General features: G+C 39.9%; 1 protein-coding gene across 1 annotated transcript; it reads right to left on the bottom strand.

Annotated features, from left to right (window-relative positions):
* Positions 1-6862: 6862 nt before the first annotated feature.
* slc52a3-2b (solute carrier family 52 member 3-2b) lies at positions 6863-11334 on the bottom strand. Its single transcript, XM_028425430.1, has 4 exons — positions 11145-11334; positions 8748-9779; positions 8436-8559; positions 6863-7651 (listed from the first exon to the last, which is right to left on the bottom strand). The coding sequence occupies exons 2-4, from the start codon at positions 9746-9748 to the stop codon at positions 7439-7441; spliced, it is 1338 nt and encodes a 445-aa protein (XP_028281231.1). The 5' UTR covers positions 9749-9779; positions 11145-11334; the 3' UTR covers positions 6863-7438.
* Between the last annotated feature and the right edge of the window lie 2070 nt (positions 11335-13404).

The following is a 13404-nucleotide window of genomic DNA, read 5'->3' as shown; positions in this document are numbered from 1 at the left end:
TTACAAATGTCCCTTTTGACACCTGTGCTGTATTTTAGTTGGATAAATATGCAAAGAGCTACTGATGTGTCACTCACTGTACAAGCAGAGGCCTGTGTGTGTTTTCCGGTGAGTATTGTTAGTGGTGGGTAGTTATGAGTGAAACAGCTCCTCGCCATGGGAGCTGTGCCACACTCCTGTGTACCACCTGCCAGTCCTCCAGACTTTTTCCATTCAGCAAAGTTATGAAGCGCCCATCCCCATAGTGACAGAAGGCAGGCCTAGGCGGTGCTCCCCTGTACGAACGTGGTTAAAGCTCAAAATAGCCCCACTATTTACAGATGCAGTCACGCCCCTTTTTCCTGGCACCCTGTTCTTCTTACCTTAGTCAAACTCTTAACATTGCCGTACCCTTTGACACAGTGGAGAGATGACTCCAGGCCATGGTTTCCACTGCCAGCGCTAGAATCGAAACGGAGCTTCAGAATCTATTGACATGGTAGTTATGTCATTTATTTATTTATTTACCAACAGTTGCTAGACCTGCTAACCCTGGATTCCCCTCCCAATAAAATCCAACTTAAATCTTAAAATTGTGATATTTCATCACAACCACTTTAGTGTTCTGACTGTGACTGAGAATCCTGTGACAGAAATTCAGCGACTATTTAGCTGAGCTGCAGGCTGCTCAGAATACATAATAAGACTGTGAGAAAAATACCACATACCTGAGCAATGAGACAAATAAAAATAAAACCTTTAAATGATTATTTAACTGACAAATGTGCACAATGTGTATTTCTCTTCTCATCTTAGTCTTGCCAACCATGACATTTTCTTGGAGGATTTTGCAGACATTTCAAAGAGATAATCTGCAGCCTGTATGTGCTGATTTTATTCTAAGACTGATAGTCCCACAGCATTCATATCTAAATGTGCCAGGAAATCTACTGGATATCGAGTAGATTTTTTTTTCTTTTTTTTTTAATACTGGCTTTTCATCTCACTCACTCGTCATCAAAAAATTGTAGTAGTAAATTGACTCCCTGGCTTATTTCCTGGTTATCTGCAACGTGTATTAGCTCATAGACTGATTAACAATGAACAAAACCCTTGGTCTAAGGGGATTTACTCACTTTTGAAGGCAGCCTTAAGTGACCACTTGTGGAATTGCAGATTTTGACACTTCTGCATTGCTTCATTTCTCACTGTAAACCCATTTTTCATTTATATGTACAACATACATCCTCTGCCAATTTGTCTGACAGGCAGACAGGCCATCTCTATGAATCAATGGCAGATCACTGTGCCTTTAAATGCCACAGCATCCCAATGCACAAGGAGGCTAAAACCTCCATCTCTGATTATGATTGCAGCACGTGCCTTTTCTCCTCCCTGAGGTCCACATGGACACACCACCTGGCAGAGGGCACGACTTAGAAGTTTCATTGTACAGATTTATAGTGTCTTTATGGCCCCACTTCCAGCTCTATTGTATTCCCATAGAGGCCTTGATTTGGGCTTTTATAAAGCGAGTGCATATAGGCACAGTGCTAGGAGCTCCTGCCCTGGTCTCTCATCGGCCATCTGCAGGCAGTAAATCCTCAATATACCTCTGTTATGAAGGGCATGTTGAGAGAACCATGGGGGTGGCTTTAAGAGATGCTTTAAGAGATAATTGCTTGACCATACTAAGGGACCTTTGATAGTTCTGCCCTGTAAGCCAGGTCTGCATTTGATCTCTTTTGGCCTTTTGAGACAGTTTTTGTGATTTTTGTGTTCTTCAGAAACATATGTCAGATGACTATAAACAGACCTTCTTATCAGGTACCTTTAGGATGATAAAGAAAGAAGATGAAGACCATGTGTGTGAGCATGTGTTTACATGTGTCTTTTAAATCTGTTTGGGGCGGAGCTGTCAAGCTCTGCAGGTGTACACAGACTGCTTTTTATAGGACCATTTCACATGTGACAGGATCAGCAGATGACACGCTGACATGGTCACATCGTTGCAGACCCACAGACAAATCACCTTTTTTAAAAGACACTTTAAGAGACCCTCTGAAAGGCAACCAGATGGGGCCTGGAAAATCCTGCGCCGTCTTTTTAACTCTCCATCTGCAATCATTCAGCTTGATTCGTCTCTTTCTTTTGTGATGCGTAAAATGTTGTGCAAGGATTTATAAAAAAAAAAAATAGCAGCGGGACAGATGTTTGAGCTCAAGAGATGTGAAAAGTGAGAATTATCTGTTAAAGTGTCTGTTTATACAACACGTGAGTTCTCTATTCTCCACATCAAAGTCAGAGCATTAAATATCACTCTCTAGTTCACTCTGAGAGCTGTGCTTCTTCAGGGGGGGATGAAAAAAAAAACTCCAAGACATTTAAAGCAATCATTCTTCCATTGTTTGCTGTAAAGGTTTCGGTACATATGCAGAATGTTTATGTTGAAGTACACTGTAGTGAGCATTAGGGATGCTCTTAATGGGCTACAGTAAAAGCCCTTGCTAGTCAAGAGTTCAGGCAGGTGCAGACTCTTACAGTAGATAAAGGAGCCTGGCACTGGAGATGAGTTCACGACAATCACTGTGAGGCTTTTAGACGCCTTCTCCAAGCTCAATCTTCATTTCCCCTGACACTGATTTTGCAATAAGGATCCGGAGAAAAGGGGAATGTCCATCTATTCATTTTAATGATCCTTCATTATTGACTGCTGGCAGGGAGGGGGCGGGCAAAGGTAATGATTCTTTGTCTTTGCTGGCCAATCACTCCTCTTAAAGGAATAAGACTCTAAATAAGGCCACTAATGGATGCCCAGTGTGACCTAAAGCTGACCCCGCATGCAACCCCTGCAAACTGTCTTCCTGAAATGAGTTTGCTGCTTTTGTTATTTCTTTTTTTAAAGTTTTTTGTTAATTGCCTAGATAGAATGGAGAATCCTAGGTGTCAAAGAGTGTCTGTGCCATCTTTAAATATTGATTAATTTAAAGAAACAAATCTCCTTTTGGTTAAGTTAAATTGGAAAATTGATAGTCAGCAGCCGGTGAAAAAAATGACCAAATTTGCTAAGCTGCATCCTTAAAGCTGAGTTGTTAACACCTAAAAGGTGTAAATAAAATATAAAAAAAGTGTGAAAATAAATTCTGGTTTGAGGGCGTATGTGCTATTTCCTTGTTGGGTATTGGCCTTCTTGGTTTCTTGACAACCTGATGATGAGACAACGTAACCAGGACAAAAAATATACACAAATACAAGTAAAATCATAGCCAGGTGATGGTTGATGTAGATATGCACAAAGATCGGCAACTGAGGAAACAGTTTTGACTTAGGCATTACACTTTGCATTAACATGCTTCTTGGGAGATCTGACAAGTGGATAGTTTTATGTGCAGGTGTCAGTGTACCCATAATGCACATATATGACACACTGATCTATTACAGATGGAATTTCCATCATCTTTTTTTATTTTTTTTCTGAATTTGTTACAGGTCAGATTAAGGAAACATACGTTTACACAGTATCTTATGTGTGTAGGTTTTGATCTCATAATTGACATTCTGTCTTATAATTATGACCTCATCATATGTATGACTAATAATTTTTACTTATGAGAAGCTTTCTCATCATTATGACCATTACTATGAGACTCGATTTCCTATTAAAGTGGCAGAAATGAGCTTCCCTGCAAACTTTGTTTGTCTTTCTCTCCATGCTTGCATGTTCATCACATATTGATTTAGATATTTTCTTCAGCAAATAACTTTCAAATGACTTCTAAGAAGTGACAACTCCAGTATTTCCCTTTTTGACCACAGCTCCCACATTCTAATTTATGCAAAAACCCTTATCAATAGCATTTTACTGGTCATGTGTGTGTGTGTGTGTGTGTGCGTATGTTTGCATCTCAGCCAGTCTTAGCTGTCATCAGTCTGTCAAGGTAATGAACCCTACTTTACTGCAGCCTCCAACAGCTCTTTAAGGCGCACTTCACACCACTGAAGAAATACACTCAGGTATTAGTTGTTCTGCCTGGACTGTCCAGTGGATGATGGGTGGGCGGGGATGTTATTAGGAGCATTCATCTACAAAGCTCCCCAAGCAACACTATACAGAAACTGACCACAAGACAACCCCTATCATCCTCAAAGATTACCTGTCTCCTGCACTGTATATGAATGTTTTATCATAAAAGCTTTTTCTTTTTTGCTAAGTGCCTTCTTGAGTGTTTGCTTTTAACTTTTGATTACTTTATGTCTTGTTTGCAAATGAGAAAAAAATAAAAAAGGGCCCAGCCCATTTGAATATAATGGACATAACGGGAAAAGATAGTCTACACTGTTTTCACTGACAGGATACAGTGAGGTGGCGTAATCCAGCACAAGGGGGTGTCAAAGTTTAGACAATGTGGTAATATCAGTGCCATGTTGGATTTTTTTATCTTGACATGGTCAAAGTCAGCCAAACAGGTGGAGAGCACGAAGAGAAAAAACAGACATGACATAATCATATGAATAAAAACAATATGACAGGCTTTCTATAGGATCCACATGTTTCCGTCTGCAAGGAAATATAGGATGTCATGCATTACGGTGTAAAAAGACTCATTTACAACCATTAAAAGCAATCCAGTTGAACATCTCTGCTTTTGATGTGGCAGATCACATCTCATTTGGATCTTTTTACATCCGACAGCCAAGTTTTTCTTTTATAAAGTCTTGAGTCATTTAAAAGAAAAAATATTTTTCTCTCTTTTGGTCCAGACGTTGAGGTTTCCAGCTCTCAGAAACCCCCCCTCCCCTCCCTCTTCTTCCCCTTCTAGGTTTTACCAGACGTCGCGTTGTGAGAGGGGAATGGTCGATTGCATAACGGCAGGCGAGACTTGATCGTTCCTGGCCTTCTCACAAAATTCAATCATTCTCTGCATACTCCAATCCCATGACGGCCCATTAAAGAGCTGCACGGGCTAGGATTTCCCCTCATGTGTTTTAAATTGAAATTACGGTCACAAAGTCTGCCATATGCATGAATCGAGGAAGACAAGGAGCTTGGGGAAAAGGAGATATCACAAGAGTCAAAGTCAGAGACTTAAGCCAGAGAGATAAGACTGAACTCTTTTACTTTCTCTCACTGTGTTACTAAGTCGTCCTGCCACCCAAGCTGACCCTTTCAAATCTCTGGGCATTTCTTTTTGTACCATTTCATAATAAGATCTGTTGCATAATGCCAGAAAACATATTAAAAATTGTGCTACTCCTAAATGATTCCCCATATTCAGACGTAAAGCTGTTGCTAAAACCCCTCCAAGCAGGTCTGCAGCTTTTAAACTCAGCACACCATAAGTCATAGAAACTACAGGAAGAGATAAGGAGAATAGGTAAAGTATGAGACACCAGCAGATGATGACCCCAGATGTTCTCTGAGGAGCCACTGGGATCTGAATCAGACTCTGACTGGCCATGAGTTCCTCATTCCTGTTTGTCCCTAAGGACCGAAGAGAGAATAAACACACACAAGAAACTCTGCGATTTAGTGTAGGAGGATATGATGCAGACATGACTGCAGTGACCTGGGCAAACACCCCAGAGACACGTGCATCACCTCTCCACCTTAACAGAGGCTGAGCAATTTCTATTGTCTTCTGGGAAAAAAAAATATTTGAAAAGCACATTGATGTGTTTCAATCTGAGTGTAAAAGGCCTCCAAAATGCTGCTCAACCCAACCACTTACAAATACTCTCATTCAGAGATCTATTTTTAAAAACATTTTGATATCTCACTTTGACTCAGATGAAATCACTGTAGGAGCATCTGACTCTGACTGCAGCAGCGAACTGCGTGCAGTTTCTGCTGATCATCTTTTAGTCACACAGCGACATCTAGAGCTGGTTTTGAAGATAGCCAGTCTACCACCCTTTTTCCCTTTGAATAAGAAATAATACCAATAATAATAACTCATAAGAGGCTAACCCTAAGAAACTACTGAGCCCCTCTGGTGACATATACGATAAAAAATAAATAAATAATGTGTGGTTAATGCATGGCCACGAGATAGTTAACATGGATAGATAACGACGGATGTCTGAGGCGTCAGGGTCCAGAGTTGCTAGAATCAAACGAACATCTACCTTTTTTGCACAAATGCCATTCTTTAAGCAGCTGTTATATTACAATAAAATGAAATTAAATCAAACTTGTTTGTGTACACAATCAGACAGTCTAGTCTCTACATGGAAAGGGCTGGAAGAATTATCTCATGGCCAGACATTTTTTTTTAATCCAATGTCACCAGAGGGGCTCCGTATAAGACTGTTTTAATTGAGCAAAAGAAAACAGTTTTGTCTGCTCAAATTAAGTTTGGTGTGCTCGATAATATTTTCTCCTCGCAATATAACATTTTCTCCTCAGTATTTATTCATCTGCACTCAAAATAAAGTCACAAATGTAACAGAATATATATTTTTGTATATATATATATGTATAATAACATATATATATGTTATTCAAGACCGTGAGTTCAATGTATAACCTTCAAGTTAGAAAAAGTTTGAGCTTAATGATGATTTATGTGTCAGTCAAGCATTTGTGCTCTGCAGGCATCCAATGAAGTTATGGTAACTTTACATGAATGGAGTACAGCCTGCTTCACAGGAAAAGCTGATATTGGCTTTAAATGAGTACACAATGTAGGGTCAGTTTTGACAGCCAGCCTCCTACCAACACTACATGTACTTGGATGTGCAGTGCACCCACTCATTTTGAAATGACAGACACACACAGACAAATATCCCTGCCTTTCTTAGATTGTACCTCCCCCTAGTGTCGACTATTGACCCTGGTTCTTTTTCCTGCAGCGGCTACAGGATGTTTGATTGTAACAGAATATTTTTAGGCAGCAACAAAAACATGTTTTATTTGATATTTTTAAACACTTTCTCTGGTCCAGTAACACATGTAAAGCAAGTCAGAGTGTTAAACAATTTTGTACACATACAAAAAACCCCACAAATCTTTCATTATTTAGACTTAAGGCACATTTTAAAGCTACAGGTACCATATGTTCTTATAAAAGCAAAATCAATCAATAGGTTTACACTGCGTTAAAACTTCAAGTAACATGGCTTCGGCCTCTGAATTGATACAGAATTGTAAAATGATCCGCAGTTTAATACAAGTTTTGGTTTTGAGACAATATAGATATAATGCCAGCTTTGTATAGAGCTCACTCCATATTTCAATAAATATCTTTATAGGCATATGATTTAAATTAATTTTTCTGACACTCAAGAGAACAATAATGTTTAAAAATGAGGAGTGAAGGTAGATGATCACCTACAGTATGACCTTTCAGCTTGATCAAAGCAAATTGGAATATGTAAAACTCATGACTGCAATGAGTTCAGTGCTACTAAAATAAGTGCAATTTATAGTTGGTACAGCAGTGTTTAACTTGTTTACCGTCTATGTCGGACAATTAGTATTGCAAGCATCACCGGACTTGAAAAGTCTAAAGACGCTGACTATTGGGAACATGGACAGAGCACCGAGCATGGAGCCCAACTGCACCACAGCTCCACACCAAACGAGGGCGCTGTGGCCCTCATCTCTTAGAATCACCCCAATGATGACCTTCACGTAGGACAGGGACAGCACAAACAAGATCCAGGCCAGCACCTGCAGCAGAGAAGAGATCAGTAATGTCAGAACATTGCTATTGAGAGCCAATCCAATTTTAATTAATGCCAAGTGGCAATTAGAATAAATAAACAGGGGTGAATGGCATTACATTTTCCACATCCTAACTCTAACACTAACCCTAACCCTAGTTTTGACCTGAACCCTAACCCTAACCCTAGTTTTGAAATTAACCCTAACCCTAACCCTAATGCCGAGCTAGGGTTAGCATCTCGGCTGTCGTGAGACATAGAGCCTCAAGTGAGAAATTTCCATAATGGTCTCAGTGAGCCGAATGCATTAAACATTGAACCACAACTCTGTGACCTTCCTAACTGTAAAACCCTAACCCTAACCCTAACCCTAATGCCGAGCTAGGGTTAGCATCTCGGCCTTCTTGAGACAAAGAGCCTCAAGTGAGACATATCCGTAATGGTCTCAGTGAGCCGAATGCATTAAACTTTAAACCACAACTCTGTGACCTTCCTAACTGTGAAACCCTAACCCTAGTTTTCACTTATCTATTTGACATGATCTTAAAAGCTGTCAGTCATACTTTATTCCCAAATCATAGCATGTCATACAAGCACTAAGTCAGGCTGACAGGTACATTTTTATTCTTGTACAAGATGCAGTGCAACACAGAACCAACACACACACAAAAAACATTTGGTCAATAATACACCCCAAATTCAAAGACTTAGTACTGACGTCAAGTTACATTTTCCTGATAGAAGTGGACACAACATATAAATACAAAATATTCAGCAAAAGGGAGACTTACTATGACAACAGTTCCAGAGGCAGTGTGGATCATCAAAGGACAGGGACTCAGCGCAGCCATGGCCATGATATAGGCTCCAAATCCAGTCCCAAACATGGTCAAACATCCCATGAAGACAAGAGACCTGGAAACACAATCCAGTGCAATTCACATTATAGAGACACTATAGGGTAGTGTAAAAACATTCAGTGTTACATAATCTCTCTTAAATATTGGTGACTTGCAGAAATTTCAACATGCTTACATTTAATATCTTCTGATGCCACTTATAATAATACATTTATTATAATCAACATTGTTTCGGTTTCTCACCTTATTGGCATAAACATGGCAATGAAGCAGGCTACAGGGTTAGAAACAGCAGCCATGGTGGCAGCCAGATGGTAGGCCTTTTTTCCGTAAGGCAGACAGGAGTATGACTGCACTGGGGGCAGCACACCATTGGTCAGAGCATTGACCCAAGCCAGCACAACAAAAATGAACACAACTTCGAAGTTGCTGTATGTCCCCCTTCCAAAAGAGCTTCTGTTTTTTTTCCTGGTAGCTTCCAGTGGACTGATCATCGGCTTCTGCTCTGGTGTCTCTGCGTGCAGAGACAGACCTTGTTCTCTCTTGTCATGGTCCAGATCCTCACTGAAGTACCGGTCGCTCTTCCTCTCCCTAGCCACAGCCGGGTGGTGGTTGAGCATGATGAAGGCTACCAGACACACCACCATCATGGCACTGAGGAACACGAAAAAGATCTGGGCAGAGAATCTTGCTGGCTGGTGAATGGCCTCACTGTTTGTGCTATTACTAGCCTGTGTGGCATTTTGACAGTGAACTACACCAACACCTTGAATCAGAGCAACCAGTGCAGGCACCAAACCACTGAGGCCTTCACCTGTGAAATATGTAGTAAGATACTGTGGACGCAGCCGCATCATGAAAGGAAGGAAGCTAACAGATGATGTGCAGTCCACTACAGAGAGCAGGAAGCTTAAAATCAGCAGGGGCACACTGTGCGAAGAGCCCGCTATAGTCACTTTGTGGTTCCAGAAGAAAGCCAGCAGGAATGTAGCGATGATCCCCAAACCCACAATGCAATAGATGACTGGCCGCTCGTCCAGCACCCCTGGGCGAAAGTGGTGCATCAGAGTGATGAAGAGAGGGCCAACATTGGCCACCTGGATGATCACTGTAAGATAGGAGGGCAGGTACCAGCCCTCTGGGATATAATTTACAACCAGGGGGAGCTCCACCCACATCCCATTGATGGCCACCCAGGAGCCCATACCAAAGAGGCATGCCAGCACATGAGTCAGCAGGGACATGATGGAGGGTCAAACAGAAAAGGTACACAATCTGAAACATAACAACATGGGAAAATGTTAGTGACATGTAAGGATCAAAATGAAGTAGTTTTACAATACTATATGGATTAATGCAACAATTGTATTTACTTAGTCTTTGCTTTCTGCTGTGAAAACTAAGATGATTATTATCTTGTCTTTGTTAGAATTAAGTAAAACAATGAACAATGAACATTGACATGGAGAAAAATACATCTACCAAGGCCACATTTTACTCTATTGATGTAAAATGATTGTGCCTGATGATCGTTCACATTTTTTATCATTTCATTTCCTCATTTTTATTCTTTTGGGAACAAATTAAACAAAATATGTGAACAAATTTTCACACTGTATTAGCATAGCTTTTCAAGTCTAACATTGTGTTCTTCCTTCTTATGGCCTTACAACTCATGCTTATGGGGCATGTGGTCTGTTTGCCTTTCTGGCTAAGCATATTAATTCAATCATGGGCATTGAATACATCAAGCAAACATTAATTGTAATGCCACCAGTTCCACAGGAAGTTGGAGATAAAGTTACCTATATCAACTTTTTTTCTTTTTCTTTTTTTACAATTCATCCTGAAAAAGTTATATTTTGATTTAGAGCACGAGTGAGACGTGAGACATGGTAGTATGGACCAAAGGGTGGACAATGAATGAATGAATAAATAAATAAATAAATGATGCCACCTACATAATAGCAAAAAAAGCTTATTTGAATATTGCATAACTCTAAACCCATGTGGGCAGGAATGACCTTCATCGTCTCTGCCTATTCTTCCATCCTTTTCACATGTTCTGTCTGACAGTGGATGACTGACCTTTCACCCACTGACACAGTGTTCCCATAAAAAGCACCATGTGGTTGTGACATAAACAGGCACATTAAAAGGACATAATTGTTAAGCACTGTAATAAAACTGCATCTCTATACTTTACTGCTTGAATGGCTTCATTTAAAAAATTATAATCAAGCAAAACCAAAAGTGAGTTTTCCACACATTAGAATGAAGGTTAGATTGTTATTGAAGCTAATACATTTTCAAATATATTTCATACATCCTGTTTTGTGTTTGAAACTAAAACTAAAAATCAGTCGTGGATTAGTAATATTAAAAGGAAGAATAAAAGACTGTGACATCAGGGTAACATGATTTAACTTCCTTATACACACAATAGCAGTCTAATCTAAAATTCACAGTTAAACAGGTTTTTATCTCTGTACACAATAAGGAAGCAGATGGGCTCCAGCCAGGCTACAGCACAGAGCAGATGGACTGAATGACTTTGGGTTCTACATTAACCTGCCAATCCAATAACCCCGACCTTCTTCATACACCAGTTCTGTTATCAGAATCCATCATCCATCTTACCTTTTCATAACACAAGAAGAGTCCACTCTGATCTCTGTCCTCACAAAACCTTCACTCCATTGTGATCAATCTAGTTGTAACATCAGCGGCAAAATGTGACTGTGTGTATGTGTATGCGTGTGTGGACTCCTTCCCTCTCCCTACTTTTCCTACACACACTTATCCCCGGGCTTACACTCTGCTTCCGTGTCTGTGCTGCACTTGTCAGGGGGAGGGGCTGCACAGGCGCACATGTCCTTTACTACCATGACACATTCATCCTCTCTTTATTGGAGGACAGTTTCAAAACCACAGAGCCATGTGCTCTCTCTCTCTGTTTCTATGTGCTTGCCAATTGGCAAAAGAGTGAAGGGGGAGGGCTATTTGAGACTCCTCCCTTTCCTGTTTCCCGTCCCCCAACCGGCATACAACCTTGTAGTGTGCCCTCAGTCAGTGAAGTGTGAGAGTGAGAAGCTGCATTTGGTTTCACACTCTATCCAGTTATTACACAAGGTATTATGTAAAGCCAGTTGCCTTCTTTTGCACAGACCTACGGGTTGAATGCTCATTTGCTTTTCACAATAATCTATGGCGTGAACACAGTTACACAACTGAAAAAACCTGTCTGACAAGATCTAATTCAGTATGAGAGTAAACATGACACAGCAGTTTAGATTTAAATAAAAATATTCACAACATATTGTCTGATGAATATATTTGATTCTGAATATACCAAATGGGTCATTGCGACATTAGTGCCAAATATACACTGCTCAAAAAAATAAAGGGAACAATAAAATAATGAGTCAATAAAGGATAACATTATTAGCTCCAGCCATAACCATGCAGGATGTCATTTAATGCCATTAAATGAGACACAGACTTAAGGTGCGAAGGCTTGACACAAAAATGTGTGGCATGCTCTTCTATGCACTGGAAACATGTACATGACACTTTGGTCCTTGCGGCCTGAGCTTTTTTTCTCACCTAATCATTGAAAATTTCCATGTGCACAATATGATGTAATATTTAGTAACATAATGTTGTAGTCTTTTAGTTTTCCTCTCCTAAAACAAGTACAGACAGATGGTTTTAAACTACCAGAAAATGTTGTGGCTCAAATCCTGGAAAGTAAGCAGATAAATTCTGATGACTTTAGGACACCATTCCATTTCATGTCATACCACCATGTCTTTTATCATATAAAAATATTGTATTAAAAATAAAATTGAACCGATTTTAAAGACCCCCTTTTTTAAGCAAACTGTACAGAAATGCCCTTCAGCAGGCTCACACAGACCCGACAAAACTGTTTTTTTCCAAGGTTGTCTGCAGCAAGTGTGAGTTTAGTATATGCCAAGACAAAGTTGAAGTTAAAAGATTCTTCTCCACTTCATATATTGTATATGATGAGAATTTCTAAAACTGCACAATTTTAGGTTGATAAAAATTAAACTGAAACTATGTAATACATTGACCAGTGCAGTTTTTATGGATAGACACAGGGTCAAAAGGAAAGTAAATCTTTTGTTTTAAAATATTAAATAAATGGTCACATTGATGACAAAACTCTTAATTATAAAGATTATTTCTATAAACCATCTACATTTCTTAAATCAAGTTGATTAAATCTATCCATCCTTCTAAATTACACAAGACAGCACCTACCTTCTTATGGGAAAGAACACACAAAGTTTTGGGGAGTGTGCAGCGACGCTGAAGGTTATTTCAGTTAAATGCGTCACGGCACAGCGGTCTTCTGATGTTACTGTCTAAAGAGCATGCTCACACAAAGTTTAGGGCTTTGTACTTTACTAGTGTGGCTCTGCATCTGTGTCATGTGACTATTGAGGGCCGAGCCAGGGGTTTCAGTATGGGAACCAAAGTCCTCAGCAGCACAAGTAGGTGGATGAAGGAAGAAAGGACAGCGAGGTGGAGAGAGGGGAATGGTGGAGGGAAAGTTGGGGAAAAAGTAGATGAAAATTAAAAAATGACGAAGTTTAATTCACTACATAACCACATCTAACTTTTGGTTGGAGAGAATGCAGGAAGTCTAGCCAACCAGAAGATGACTTTGGACAGATTTCTGAGTAGGTGTTTGGTCAGGGTCAGCCTGGCTTTTGTTCAGCACAAATTCCAGCTCAAATGAATGACCCCTGTTGAGCACTAACTAACCCTTTCACCCACGTCTTTGCTGCACGGTACTGCATGTTCCTTTTCCCAAATACTTTGTTTGTTCATGACAGTGTAATGATGCAAATTCCCTAAAATACTACTATAC

The sequence above is a fragment of the Parambassis ranga genome, chromosome 16 (genome assembly GCF_900634625.1).
Source record: "Parambassis ranga chromosome 16, fParRan2.1, whole genome shotgun sequence".
NCBI classification, from domain to species: domain Eukaryota; kingdom Metazoa; phylum Chordata; class Actinopteri; family Ambassidae; genus Parambassis; species Parambassis ranga.
The sequence above is the reverse complement of the archived record's forward strand: the minus strand, read 5'-3'. Positions and strand labels throughout refer to the sequence as shown.